Raw genomic sequence first — 12,879 nt, 5'->3', positions numbered from 1 at the left:
CTCTCCCTTCATCCATTTTTTAGTTGGTGGATCCATGTTGGCTATTGAATGGCTGTCAGCAGCCGTGGGTGCCCTGTTGTTCTTTATGCGATGTCTGTGTCTCTCTAGCAGCTCTTCTACTTGGGTCCCAGCAGCTCAGAGTGGTTCATCCTTTTTGTGTTCCCCATTGTTCTATATTTTTATGGCAGAGGATGCAATCAAAGTTACAAAGGTTTTCTTCCTTGATCCATTGAAGACTCACTGAGTTAACTGAAGATCATGAACAAGTTTCCCTTTTTCATGGAGAGGTCAGCTTTGGAGGTCACAGATGCTAGGAAATAATGTTTTTATGTGGCTACCTACCATATCAAGGAAGGTTAATCTTCTCTTACCGGAGTTATTTTCCAACAATCAACTGAGAGGATACATCTAGGATTGTGGCCTTCTACTCTTCCATCCATGTTACTTTGCTGCCTGAGTCACTGTGCATTGTTTATCCAGAACCCACAGCTTTTATGCTGTCCTTCAAATAATAATGTACTTTATCATACTTGGTAGAAATGTATTAGTCATAAATTGAATTTAGACTCCATTTAATTCAAGAATTTAGAATCAAGGCTTAGGATTATCTTATGACTGTGGCAATACACAATCTTGTGCAATGTCATTTTGACAGGTGAAGATTGAAAATGAAAGCATTATCTACAACCACATTTCTTCAGTGTGATAAGTTCCTAGGGCATTCAGGGATTATTATTTCTAACAAAATGTGCTTGCTGCTTGCCATTCCGCCACCAAAAATAAGTCAGTCTGAGGGTGCTAAGTGTTAGAGGACATTTCTGGGAACTATTTCATCTGGGACCATTTGTAACAAAGCATTCTTGACTTTTTTTACTACCTCCTTCTCTGCTTTCCAACCAGACCAATTTCTGTCAAAAGAGCTGGACCTTTTTTTTTTTTTTTTTTTAAACCAAATATACTTCTTACTGCCAAAATGTATACTGGAAAAATTAACTTAAGCTGGTAGTTTATCCTAACCATTTAAGAACAACTAACTAGGGCTTCCCTGGTGGCGCAGTGGTTGAGAGTCCGCCTGCCGATGCTAGGGGACGCAGGTTCGTGCCCCGGTCCGGGAAGATCCCACATGCCGCGGAGCGGCTGGGCCCGTGAGCCAAGGCCGCTGGACCTGCGCGTCCGGAGCCTGTGCTCCGCAACGGGTGAGGCCACAACACTGACAGGCCCGTGTAACGCAAAAACAAACAAACAAACAAAAAAAACCCATCTAACTATTAATGGGAGTCAGTGCCACCAAACGCACCATGTATTACATATTGTTTTAGGAGGCAGGAGAATTGAGGGAAAAAAAATCATTCAGTGTTTGAGCCGGAAAATCTGGAGTCAGGGAGCTCAAAAGTTCTTCGTTAACAGTTCTGTGACCTTGAACAAGTTACTTTGCCTATCTGATCCCGGCTCTATGCAGCCAAAAATGACTGCCGTAAGAGCAAGTCGGTTGCGTCAAAGACATCAAAGGGTTACACTAGTGAAAATCACCAAGGCTTTGACTAGACACATTGAACTATATATAAATCTATTGCTTTATGCGTTTACACTGTTCGAATTTAGAAACTACTGCCTGTGCACTGTTTTCCGTCTACTTTCCTGCAGGTAAGGTAGTTTATTTTCAGAAAAGAATTGAGGGCACTGTTGCCCTGCCGGAAGATAAGTCCCAGAGAGGTTTTGCGGAGTGGAGTTAACTATAGAGAAACCAGCTGGCTTCGGGGTGCATACAACCGAAATCCGCGGTTGCAGCAACTTCTGCACGAGAGGTGTCCTTTGAGTCCTTTCTCCTACCGCAAGGGTGGAAGAGCACGCCCGCCACAGAACGTGGCACCAGGGTTCACTAGGAGCAACCACTGCAGGAAACGATATTTACAAAGTCACCAGAACGGTTTCAAATAAACCCAGATACTCCCTGCAGGAGGGAGAGGGCGAGGAGGGCAGAGGGAGGATGCAGGTTCCAGAGGCGTCTGTTTTGGGGGCTCTGGAGGATCAGTGAGAGTACCCTTGAGGGAGACGGCGCACAGGGCTGGAAGCGGTCTCCTGGGAGGGTCCGTTAGTCCTCGGGGCCCACGCGACCTTCCCCTCGACCCCTGCTTAGCCGGCTCGGGCGCGCCCGCGGCGTCAGTCTCGCGACCCCCTTTGCCCTCGCGAGTCTCGCGTTCGATCATCCCGGCCCCTTCCAGCCCCGTGCCGCGGAATCCCACTCGCCCATCCAGTAACGGCTTCTGGACCCGTGGCCTCCGACCCTTCCCCCTCTCCTCCACCCCCCCCCCCCGCCCCCGCTCACGAGAGCTGCAGCGCCGCGCGGCTTGGGGAGGGGTAATCCGCCCCGGAACACGTGAGCGGCCCTGGGGCGGGGTCGGCGGAGGCGGCTGAGGGATTTCCCCCACGCCCCCAATGCCGGCCCGCGGTCTCCGCACCTCCCCCGGGGTTCGCACCCGGTCCTCCACATCCCCATTCCCGGGAACGACCCTCCGCTCCTCCACACCTACCGCCCCGCTCCAGTTCCCTCCAAATACCTCCCCCCCCCCCCCCCCCCCCCTGCCCCGCCCCCCCCCCCCCCCCCCCGGGTTTCCCCGGCCCCCGCCGTCGCCCCCCCCCGCCCCCAAGCGGCCCGGCTCTCACGCGCCGCGGAATTCGGCACCGCCTCCATCAGAGCCGAGACCGCGGTTCCGCGGAGCAGCCGCCGCCGTCGCAGCCGGGCCCTCTGCGTCCCCTCCCCGTCCCGCCTCTCGGCCCCTGGCGCCCCAGGCTCCGTCCCCACCCTCCTCCCGCCCCGCTTTCCTCCCTTCTTCCTTCCTCCCCCCTCCTTTCTCCCTTCGCCTGCAGCTCGAGCCGGGGGCGCTAGCCGGGCTGGCAGGAGGGCGGCGGCGGTGGCCCCACCACCATGAGCTTTGAGGGCGGCCCCAGCGGCAGTCGGCGCCGCGGGGAGGAGAGCGGGGACGCCGAGCCGCCCCCGTCGCCTCCGCCGCCGCCGCCGCCGCCGCCAGGAGAGCCAGCCTCGGTCCCCGCGCCCCCGCGCTACCTGCCACCGCTGCCCGCGCCGCCCGCGTCCCCCGAGCGCCCCGCGGGGCCAGACGAGCCGCCAGCGGAGGTGGCCCCGCGGCGCAGCGGCGCGGAGGAGCTGCCGCCGTTAGGGCAGGAGGTGGCCGCGGCTGGCGACTCCGGGGCAGGTCCGAGGCGCCTTCCGGAGACGACGGTCCCGGAGGCGGCGGCGGGGAAGGAGGGCCCCGGGGAGCCGGAGGTCCGCGCGGGTGGGGAGGGAGAGCGGCGGGGCTCCAGCGACCGGCCCGAGACGCGCTCGGTATGCAGCAGCCGCAGCAGCAGCAGCGGCGGCGGCGACCGGCGCTCCGGGCACCAGCACCAGCACCACCAGCCCATCTGCAAGATCTGCTTCCAGGGCGCCGAGCAGGTAAGGCCCGGCGGGCCCCGGGCGCAGCTTGCTGTGGGGTCCGGCAGGGCTGGGCTGGCTCCCGCTCTCGACGGCGCCCTGTCAGCACCACGGACAGCGCCCGCCTCTGGGTTCCTGGGCTGAGCGGTTGCCTGGCGGTTCCTGCGCGTTCCCTTTTCCTTTCCTGTGAAGGCAGATAGAATTGTCCCGGTGGCGAATAGTGTTTGCTTTGGGCTACACTTGATTTTTTCCACCTGGTTTTGCAGTTACACATTCCTCAGGTGTTTTAGTGTTAATGCCATAAGTATCACTTGTGTGAATTCCTTGATGGATCTGGTTTATACGTAGAGACAAACCTGTATTCCTTTTCTACAGGTGTATCGTGAGGCATATAGTCTTAGAGGACAAACGGGGTGAGTCATGTCAAAACCAAAAAGGGCAGGGTCTTTCCTTATTGCCCATTTTGGTGACTCAATATCACTGAGGTGAAAAGCATGTTAGAGTTTTCATAAGAGAACTAAAACTACTTTGACCTTGTGAAAGAAAGAAACACAATTCTAAAATTATAAACTCCATTAGAGGTGCATGCAAACTTACATGCGAGTAATCACAAAGACAACAGGGATAATACATCTCTCTTAAAAAATGTGTGGTCTGAGAAAACATTAGGTTTAATATTTTTCAAAGTAAGGAAATTGCATAAGAATATGCAGGCTTTCAGGAATATAGTCCCCTAAGTCAATATTTATGATGCTACAGTTAGAAAAAATAAAAGCATAATGCTATTGCAAGCTACTTTCTGGGATGGCATGCATTTCTTCTTTAGCAATGATTAAGAATAACTGCAGAGGAATTGCATCTGACCGCCCACTTAAAAGTTATTAAAGAGATTTAATAGTACAGCTTTTCCCCTAGGGTATTGGGAGCCGTATCCTGCAGATATTTCGTATGTTGGTAGAACATTTATGTCATAACTCTAAGTAATATCTTTGAAATAGTTTTAAGACTTTAGTTGCATTCCCACCAGAGGTATGAACATTTAATTTCATTTTCTAGGATAGAGTTTGATGCTTGTATCCTTCTGGGTAAATGGCTTTGAAAGAAAAGAAAGCAACTGTTGGATTTTTAAAATAGAGACACAATATAAATATTCATACTGAGTTGTTTTCTTTCCAGGGGGAGCTGTTAAACCCCTGCCGATGTGACGGGTCCGTTCGGTATACACATCAGCTTTGCTTGCTGAAGTGGATCAGTGAGAGGGGTTCCTGGACCTGTGAACTCTGCTGTTACAGATACCATGTCATAGCCATTAAAATGAAGCAACCTTGCCAGGTAGACATTTGTGACATATTTTTCCCCTTGAAATAATGTTGCTAGACATGAGAATATTTGCATATGCTACTTAAGACATTTTATGCAAATCACACTAAAACCAAGATTTAGAATTTGTAGTGATGTGCTTTGAGAAATCTGTGACATTTTTATCTGAGAAACTCAAAAGCCATTTTTATTCAAATGGTCTCCTTTATTTGTTGTTTATTGATGAAATTATACCCATCCTTGTTTCTAAAAGGGCAAGTTGGTACAAATGTCTTACACTCAATTAACTCAATTTTATTCATTAGAAACGTTACACAAATTATTTTGTAAATTTAAGCATTGAAACTCTAAACGGGCTCCATTTACAGAAAATAGATGCACGTAAAGCAAAACTTTACTAGTCTGGAAACTTTGGTTGAACCTATTAGTTCTAATCTGAACAGTCTTTTTACTTAGCCAAGCTTTCTTTTTCATATGAGTTTTTTTCACAGTTACATTTTGCCTACTTTCATTCATTGCTCTGTTCAGCTACATAGTGGATGCAGAAGTATTCCCAACAGTTACTCTCAATGATACTACCGAAATTGTATATATTCTTAAAACTTTTAGTGCATAATCACATAATAACATAATGCCCATAACCCGACAAAAGCCCATGGAAAAATAGGCTTTTGGTTTTTTTTGGTATAGTGGAACGGATCCAGGTTCTTGGAATAGACTGGTGGGATGTAAAATAATATTAAGAATACGACATCTTAGATTAAAGCAGAATAGTGTGTAATTGATGAGATCTGACAATGACCTGGGACTGAAGTTCACCAGACATAAAAGAGTAGGTTCAAAACACAGAGACGAAGGAGGTAATGGAAGGAAAAGGAAGAGGGACTTAAAGTTAGGAGGGAAACAGTGATAAGATCTAGTGTTCTCTATTTCTACTTAAATTACCAAATTTAGTTTGCATTGAGCAATAAAACAGGTGAAATTGTTAGTGATTGCAGAAGGAATCTGGATGCTGAATTAATAATTTAAATTTCATAGTTTTTAATTTGTGCATCCTTCGTATAGTTGCAATTAATTTGCATCTCTGATAGTCACCATTTAAGGCATGACTAGCAGGTATGAAATGAAAGTATGAATTTTCTCAAGCTGATCTCAGGCTTATAAATAATTTGGAAAGAAGATGAATAACTAATGTGGATGAATGATGTTATCACGGTGAAGATAGGCACAAACCTGACATATTTTCTCAGAACTGCTAATTGATTGAACTACTTGGTATCAATTTATTGATCCATCGTTCTCTTGAAAAACAGAGGGAACCATGTCCAAATACCAGAATATGAGTAGTATAATTGATCTGCAATAATTTTATGAATAGAGTATGTGGAGATGAGAAATGGAGAGCTTTGAGGCTCCAGTGAAAAGTCCCATGAGAAGTGCTATGGTCAGATGTTCAAGAGCTGAAGTAGATTGCTAAATATTTCAAAAACTTTAACTTATGGCCACAATATATTAATTCACTTGGGCTGGTTACTTCTGAAGTAAATATAAATAGGTCCTTGATATAATTTTAAAATAGAGAAGAGACAAAGGGTTGGGGCAAAAATACTATTTACTAATTCTAATCCTATAGCAAAATGAGTTATTACTGTATTTTGCTTCATTTAAAAAAATCAATAATCATTTTAACAAAAACAGTTCCCGAAGTGTGTATATGATATGAGCAAAAAATCAAAAGAAAACAAAAAGCAACCAAAAGCCAAAAACTAACCTGGTATTACTAATACATTTAAGATTAATTTTATTATGACATATGCAAAAACTGCCGTAATCGGTAGCCTGATCTGTTTGTTGCAGTGAACTGCAAAATAATATTTAGAAACCAAACTGATATGAGTATGAGGCTGATACTTCAGATCATGCCTGAGAACATAACTTACCAGGACTGCATTATACGTTTATAAAGCTCAGGACACTTAATGAACAGAAATCAGTTATAAAATCCAAAGTGTGGATTATTATACCCAGGAGTAGTTTATTCTCAGATAAAATGTGACTGATTGTCTGACATCTCTGTTACTGATGACCCAGAAACTGAGCATTTACTCTGATTTTTGGCTTTCTCCCTTGCTGGTGTGAGGCCAATCAGATTTAGCATTTATCATATCCGTGCTTTTATGGCATGGCAGAGATCCATTTCCTCAGGATCAAACAGGAACCATGTTATGACCCTCCCCTTCACTTTCCATATCCCTTTGTTCTAAGTACAGAGCCCTCCCAGAGCTGTGAGTGGGTGGTTCCTTGGATGTTCAGGAGAATAATAAACATTTACCGAACACTTACTTTGTGCCAGGCACTGTTCTAAGTGCTTTACACGTAGTGATACTGATATTTAGTCTTCAAAATAAACCTGTGAGGTAGAGAATATTGTTATCTAACCTCTACTAGGTGCATGTCTAGTAAAAGGCAAAGCCAGGATTCAAACCGTCTGGCTCCGAGGTTCATGGTCTTAGCCACTGTGCCCCCCCTGGAAAGTGTTCCTTTCAGCTCCCTTGTAGCCATCCTGATGTGTCTGGGCCCACCACGACTTATCCTGTGCTATGCTAAGTCAAGCAGGAACTGGTTTCAGCCTGAGTCTCTACGAGGGTCTAGAAAGGCTTCGACTATCTATTGCTGGGCAGTCAAACCACCTCATATACTTAGTGGTTTAAACAACCACCATCACGTATTATCTCTTAAGAGTCTGCGGGTTGACTGAGATCAATTGGGAGGTTGCTGTCCACATGCGGCATCATTCTGGGGCTGTGATCACTAGAGTTTTGACTGGATGGGAACATGCAAGGTGGCTCACTCGTTTGACTTGCTGTTTGTGCTGGCTGTTGGTTGGAAGCTCAGTTGGGGCTGTCAGCTGGTTACTCACTTCTCTTTCCATGTGATGTGGATGGCTCACAACCGTGATGATTGGGTTCCAGGAGCATAAAAGAGGAAGTTGCAGATCTCTGAAGGCCCAGCCTTGGAAGTGACATGGCTTTATGTCTGCTGCACTCCCTTGATTGAAGCAAGTCACAGGAACAACCGCTGGAGTCTGCCCTTCTTTAAAGGGAGTGGACACCTTTAATCCACAATAGGAGACAGCTTCTAAAATGGCCCTCTCTGCCTACTCTGGTCTTTACATTTGATCCTCATCAGGTCCAGGTCAGTCAACAGGCATCACCATAACTTCCCTCCCAGGGCTCAGAAATCAAGAAGGTTAAAAAAATGTATGGGAGTTTGACTTCATCAGTGGTGCTTGATGCATATACTAAACCACTTTCAGAAGTGATTATTGCCACGATGTACCTCTGGGTGCTCAGAGGGACATGGGGATAGAGAAGGAGAGGAAGAGCTAACGAGGAAGCAGGTGTGTGTGAGGAAAACATGTTGCACTGTGTCCAAAACCTTAGTTTTAGACACAGAATTCTAATCTCAATGAGAATTTGGGTCTAAATCTCCCCATTTCATGAGATTTTAGTGATGGTTAATCTGTTTAATCATGTTTAGTGCTTAAACACGACCCAATAGAAAACTGATGTATCCTCTACAATATATTTAAACTTTAATTACTGTATCATTAGCAGTAGGAGTTAATTAAGACATTAGAAATAATTAACATGCATTTACGTTCCTACCTCCTTGCAGAATCTCTTTTATTGATTACCATATTCAAGATGATGCATTAATGATATTTTAAGAGTAAAAGCTAATTCTGTTTTGAATCTCACAGTATGGTATAAAATAAGTGCAATCTAAGAACGTATAAGATCAAATTTATTTTGAGATGGTGATACTTTAAACTAATTAAGCGAGTATATTTAGGTTTATGAATGCTTTCAGTACTTTTTCGAGAAATAGAGATGTTTGAAGAGATAACATTTACTAGATGAAGTGTTGTATGGGAAACTTTAAACTTTTTGTAAGAGATGGACTATAATGCCTAAACATAGGAAAATAGAGCGTTAACGGAAGGCAATAGCTGTGTTACCGTGGACGAGTTACTTAACTATTTGTGCCTCAGTTAACTCATCTTTAAAAGATAATAATGGCACCTGTTTTATACATATTTTGAGGATGAAATACATACATACCTACAGAGTGCTTAGAATGGTGCTAACAACAGTAGGTGCCATTTTAATGTTGGCTCTGATGATTGTTACTTGTTCAATCAGCTAGCAGATGGGGACCTTCATTTGCTCACAGCAACAGTGCTCACAGGTCCCTGTTATCTCCTCCAATCTCTTGTCACCAAAATGAAGTTAATGACTCTTCTTTCCATATCATTCTTTATCTCTGGATATTTACTCCCTGCTTTTTCTAGGTGAGCCCACCTTGGTTTCTGACCAAATTTGTTATTGTAAATACAGAAGGAATCAGCATTTAAAAAATCAGATGTAGGGCTTCCCTGGTGGCACAGCTGTTGAGAGTCCGCCTGCCGATGCAGGGGACACGGGTTCGTGCCCCGGTCCGGGAAGATCCCACATGCCGCGGAGCGGCTGGGCCCGTGAGCCATGGCCGCTGAGCCTGCGCGTCCGGAGCCTGTGCTCCGCGACAGGAGAGGCCACAACAGTGAGAGGCCCGCGTACCGCAAAAAAAAAAAAAAAAAATCAGATGCAGTGAGCTATAATGATCTCAGCACATGGGAGCATATTTACTCTCCAGTCATCCCTCCCCATGGGTCTTCATTGGAGTCAGCTCATAAGCGGAGTTATGAGATGCTTTTGCATGTGGCCAAGCACAAGGCAGCGCTCTTCGGCATCACTGGGTACTGGTGTGTGTTTATGCTTTGGAAAGGCCCCTGGTGGTTGGGGTGTATGTGAGTAAAGCAGGAGGTTGAAGAACCCCCAGAGATCCCGGGCAAGGGGCAATCGCAAAGGGCACAGGCAGGTAGTCCAGCATCAGTCACAGCGAATTGTGGTGTCCATCAGCGTTTTTTCCTCCTTTGTTACTCAGAGCACCAGAGGAAAGGACTGGCAAGGGACTTGCGGAGTAGGGATTGAGACTTGCAGATGGGCCCACCTGTCTTTGCGGATAGTAGAGCCCTGGCCATCTTTACCAGCCTTTAACTTTTGTATTAGTCTTCCCCTTACTGCTTTTCCTTTAAACTCTTCTTACAGCAGTGAGAATGACTGGAGAGACTCCTAGGAAGGAGGGTAGTTTTCATTTTTATCCATATTCTTATCACGATGGGGTTCATCATGATAGTTTTGAATTAGAGAGGAAGTTGGCACCAGGTAGGTTCGCCTTGGCTACTGTTGTTCTGAGGTACAGCTTCCGAACCTATCTGTAAAGCGTTTATAGAACTTGAAGGAAATTCTTGAGGGCCCTCTGATCATTATTCTCCTAAATAGGGCTCTGTCATGAAAGGGGTATTTGCTTCTTCAGAACTGATTAAGTTGTTCTCATGACATAGCTGATGCACTAGAAGAAGCTGGCAAATCCTCACTGAAAATTGACTGCGGTCTTGAAAGCGTATTAAGAAAACGCCAGCGCGTGACAGTGTTGCATGCTGTCAGCTGAAATACTTCAAGGCGTCTGTGTTTTACGGATTAAGAATGTCTGCATACATACAGCCTGGGTGAAGCGGTAAAGCCACCACTTTTACTTTTTCTCTAACTGCTGCTCTTATTAACATCCTCTGTAGGTTTGATAGCAAATGACGAGCAGAGGGGAAGCTTTTTATTACCATGCCTGAATAACTAAGGAACAGTGTTAAAACGTAATATTTAAATACATGTACTGACATATTTGATAGGTAATTAAAAACGTCAGAATTAACAAAGAGCACATCACGAGGCAACTCTCTGGCCTTTGAGGTGATTTTTGTTTCATTTGCTTACTAATTCTCAAAACGCTCAAATCTGCATTTTACTCACTAGAACAGATTAATGATCCTCTAGTGAATGAAATATGTAAATTATACTTTGTCTACTACTATAGCCATCTTATTTACTGTATAGACCATATGTACAGTGATTTTACAATTTGTTTCAAAGCCAGATGGTTCTGAGATGGTAGTAAAAAAAAAAAAAAAGATGGGGACCATTTAGGGCACCGTGGACTGGTGTTTGCTTTTATCCTTTATGCAGAGAGGATTGGGGCTGATGTGGTCCCAATGGTGATAACTCTCCAGAACTTTCTTCTCCACATGTGTTTGCTATTCTACATTCTTTATAGCTCTTTCTAAATGTATTTTCCTTTCGACGCCTTTCTCTTCTTTGCTCTCTTGGCCTCTCCACTCAGCTGCCTGTAGAAGAAAGGAAGATCTGAGTGGGACAGATTTTGGAAAAGATTATGTGATGCAGCTCAATGTAGCTTGACAGTCATTTTCTTGGTCACTTTGTGGGTATTCAGTGAGTATTTGTGGTATGAATGAGTGAATGAATACGTGAGTCAGTGTTTTAGAAAGGTAGAGAGAATCATGGGGGTCATGTTCATACTTCTGCAGTGAGAATATGACTTAAGGAAACAAGTTGCATTTACCGCTCACCCATTAGCCATCTACTGTCAATTTTCAACTTGCTCTTAAATTGATCTGATAATTCTATTCTGAATCTGCCTGGGAAAATATGTTCAGTTCTTCAGACCACAGGAAGAAGTCTTAAGAGCAGGATCTATTTTTAAAAACCTAAAATAAAAAAAAAAATGCTTCCAGTGAGACATATCTGCTCTTTTCAGAAAATAAAATGTCATGAGAAAAGCCTCCGTGAATGTGAAATTACCCATGTGTGACACACTTGGTTTCTTGAGGTTGTCACTGGTTGAAGGATTTCATCTAGCATTTGTTCAGAGAATTTGAATAATTTGTTGGAAATTTTACTGTATGATTGAAGATACAGATGAACTGCTAGGAATGTCTACTGGGTATAATATTTTTGATGTGAAATCTGCCACGGGGCTGAAAACAAGGTGATGGATTTTTTTTTTTTTTTCCAATGAGCAGTTTGTACAGCTGCAACATAACTTCGAAAATGAGTTTCCACTGGTGAGTACAATACTCCAACACAGGGAAAGGCAGCAAGAGAACAGACTCTTTATCCCTTACTCATTTCCTGCTTTGTCTTGGCGCGTGGCTTTGCTGTGATGTGACTGATGTTTGCTGAAAGGATTGGAACAAAGGAAACTCAGCTTCCTTCTATTTTCGGACTTTCTAAGAGTAGAATGGGATGACTCTGAGGGCACAGCTAGAGTGCTTCCGACCCTTCAGAGTGGCAGGGAGGGGACGAGATAATCACCTACAATTACAAGTAAATGGATGGCAGACACTGAGGACTTGGCCAAGAAAAACTGCACTTGTGGCTTGTGCTTTCTGTATCCTTGGATATTTGACAGCTTCTTGCCTGTACCCATAACTCATAATTCAACAGCTGTTCTTATGACTCAGCCAAATGAAGTCCCACATGAGTAGAGGTGGGCTGGGAGCAGTCCCGTGGGAAGATGTGACAAAAACCTGGAAGCGTTTCTGTGTAGGTAAAGTCGATAAGAGAACTTACTGGGGAGATATTTCTTATTCAGTCCTTCCTTTAGGTGTATATGCTCTGAAAGCTACTGTCTGGAAACCTGTTTTTTTCTTCAGTTTTCATCTCTTTGACATAGTTCATTTTGACTGATGGCACCTGGGCACTGTATCCTTAACATGGTAACAGAGTTCCATTGCCCTAATGTGCCTTTTGGTTTCATTTCTCATTTTGGTATGCTAATTATGTGCAAGTGGCCAAGGCTTAATTTGGGCGTAGGGGGCCTTCCTCATATGAACTGAGCATCAAGCTCTTATTTCGGGAACCCTCTGGGCACTCCTTTGTTATATATGGACCTGCAGTTGTGCGCTGACACTTACGTGTCATGGCTCCGAGGTACAAAATAGTTCAGATAAACAGGAACTATTTCAAGAAATGTATACAGGCTTGCCTTGGTTTGTTCAGCTTGTTTTTTTTAAAAAAAAAGATTTTAAGAAGGATAACATCTCTCACAAATATTAGGGGATTTTACTTATTGTGAAAGAATATTCCAGAAGCCACGGGAAATACTTTTGCTCTTTTCTCCCCCCGCCCCAGTATTAACTTCTTTTCTGTGTTACATTTGCAGATTTTAATATC

At 44.7% G+C, this 12,879-nt stretch overlaps 1 protein-coding gene across 1 annotated transcript in view; it reads left to right on the top strand.

The window, feature by feature from the left end:
• The first annotated feature begins 2,693 nt into the window (after positions 1-2,693).
• Positions 2,694-12,879, top strand: part of MARCH11 (membrane associated ring-CH-type finger 11) — a 118,805-nt gene continuing 108,619 nt past the window's right edge. The window contains exons 1-2 of the mRNA XM_029218797.1: positions 2,694-3,451; positions 4,607-4,762. Coding sequence (XP_029074630.1) covers positions 2,927-3,451; positions 4,607-4,762 — 681 coding nt within the window. The 5' untranslated portion in view covers positions 2,694-2,926. The remainder of the gene's footprint in view (positions 3,452-4,606; positions 4,763-12,879) is intronic.

The sequence above is a fragment of the Monodon monoceros genome, unplaced genomic scaffold, assembly GCF_005190385.1.
Source record: "Monodon monoceros isolate NGI ecotype Baffin Bay Population unplaced genomic scaffold, NGI_Narwhal_1 Super_Scaffold_12, whole genome shotgun sequence".
Classification (NCBI taxonomy): Eukaryota; Metazoa; Chordata; class Mammalia; order Artiodactyla; family Monodontidae; genus Monodon; species Monodon monoceros.
The sequence above is the reverse complement of the archived record's forward strand: the minus strand, read 5'-3'. Positions and strand labels throughout refer to the sequence as shown.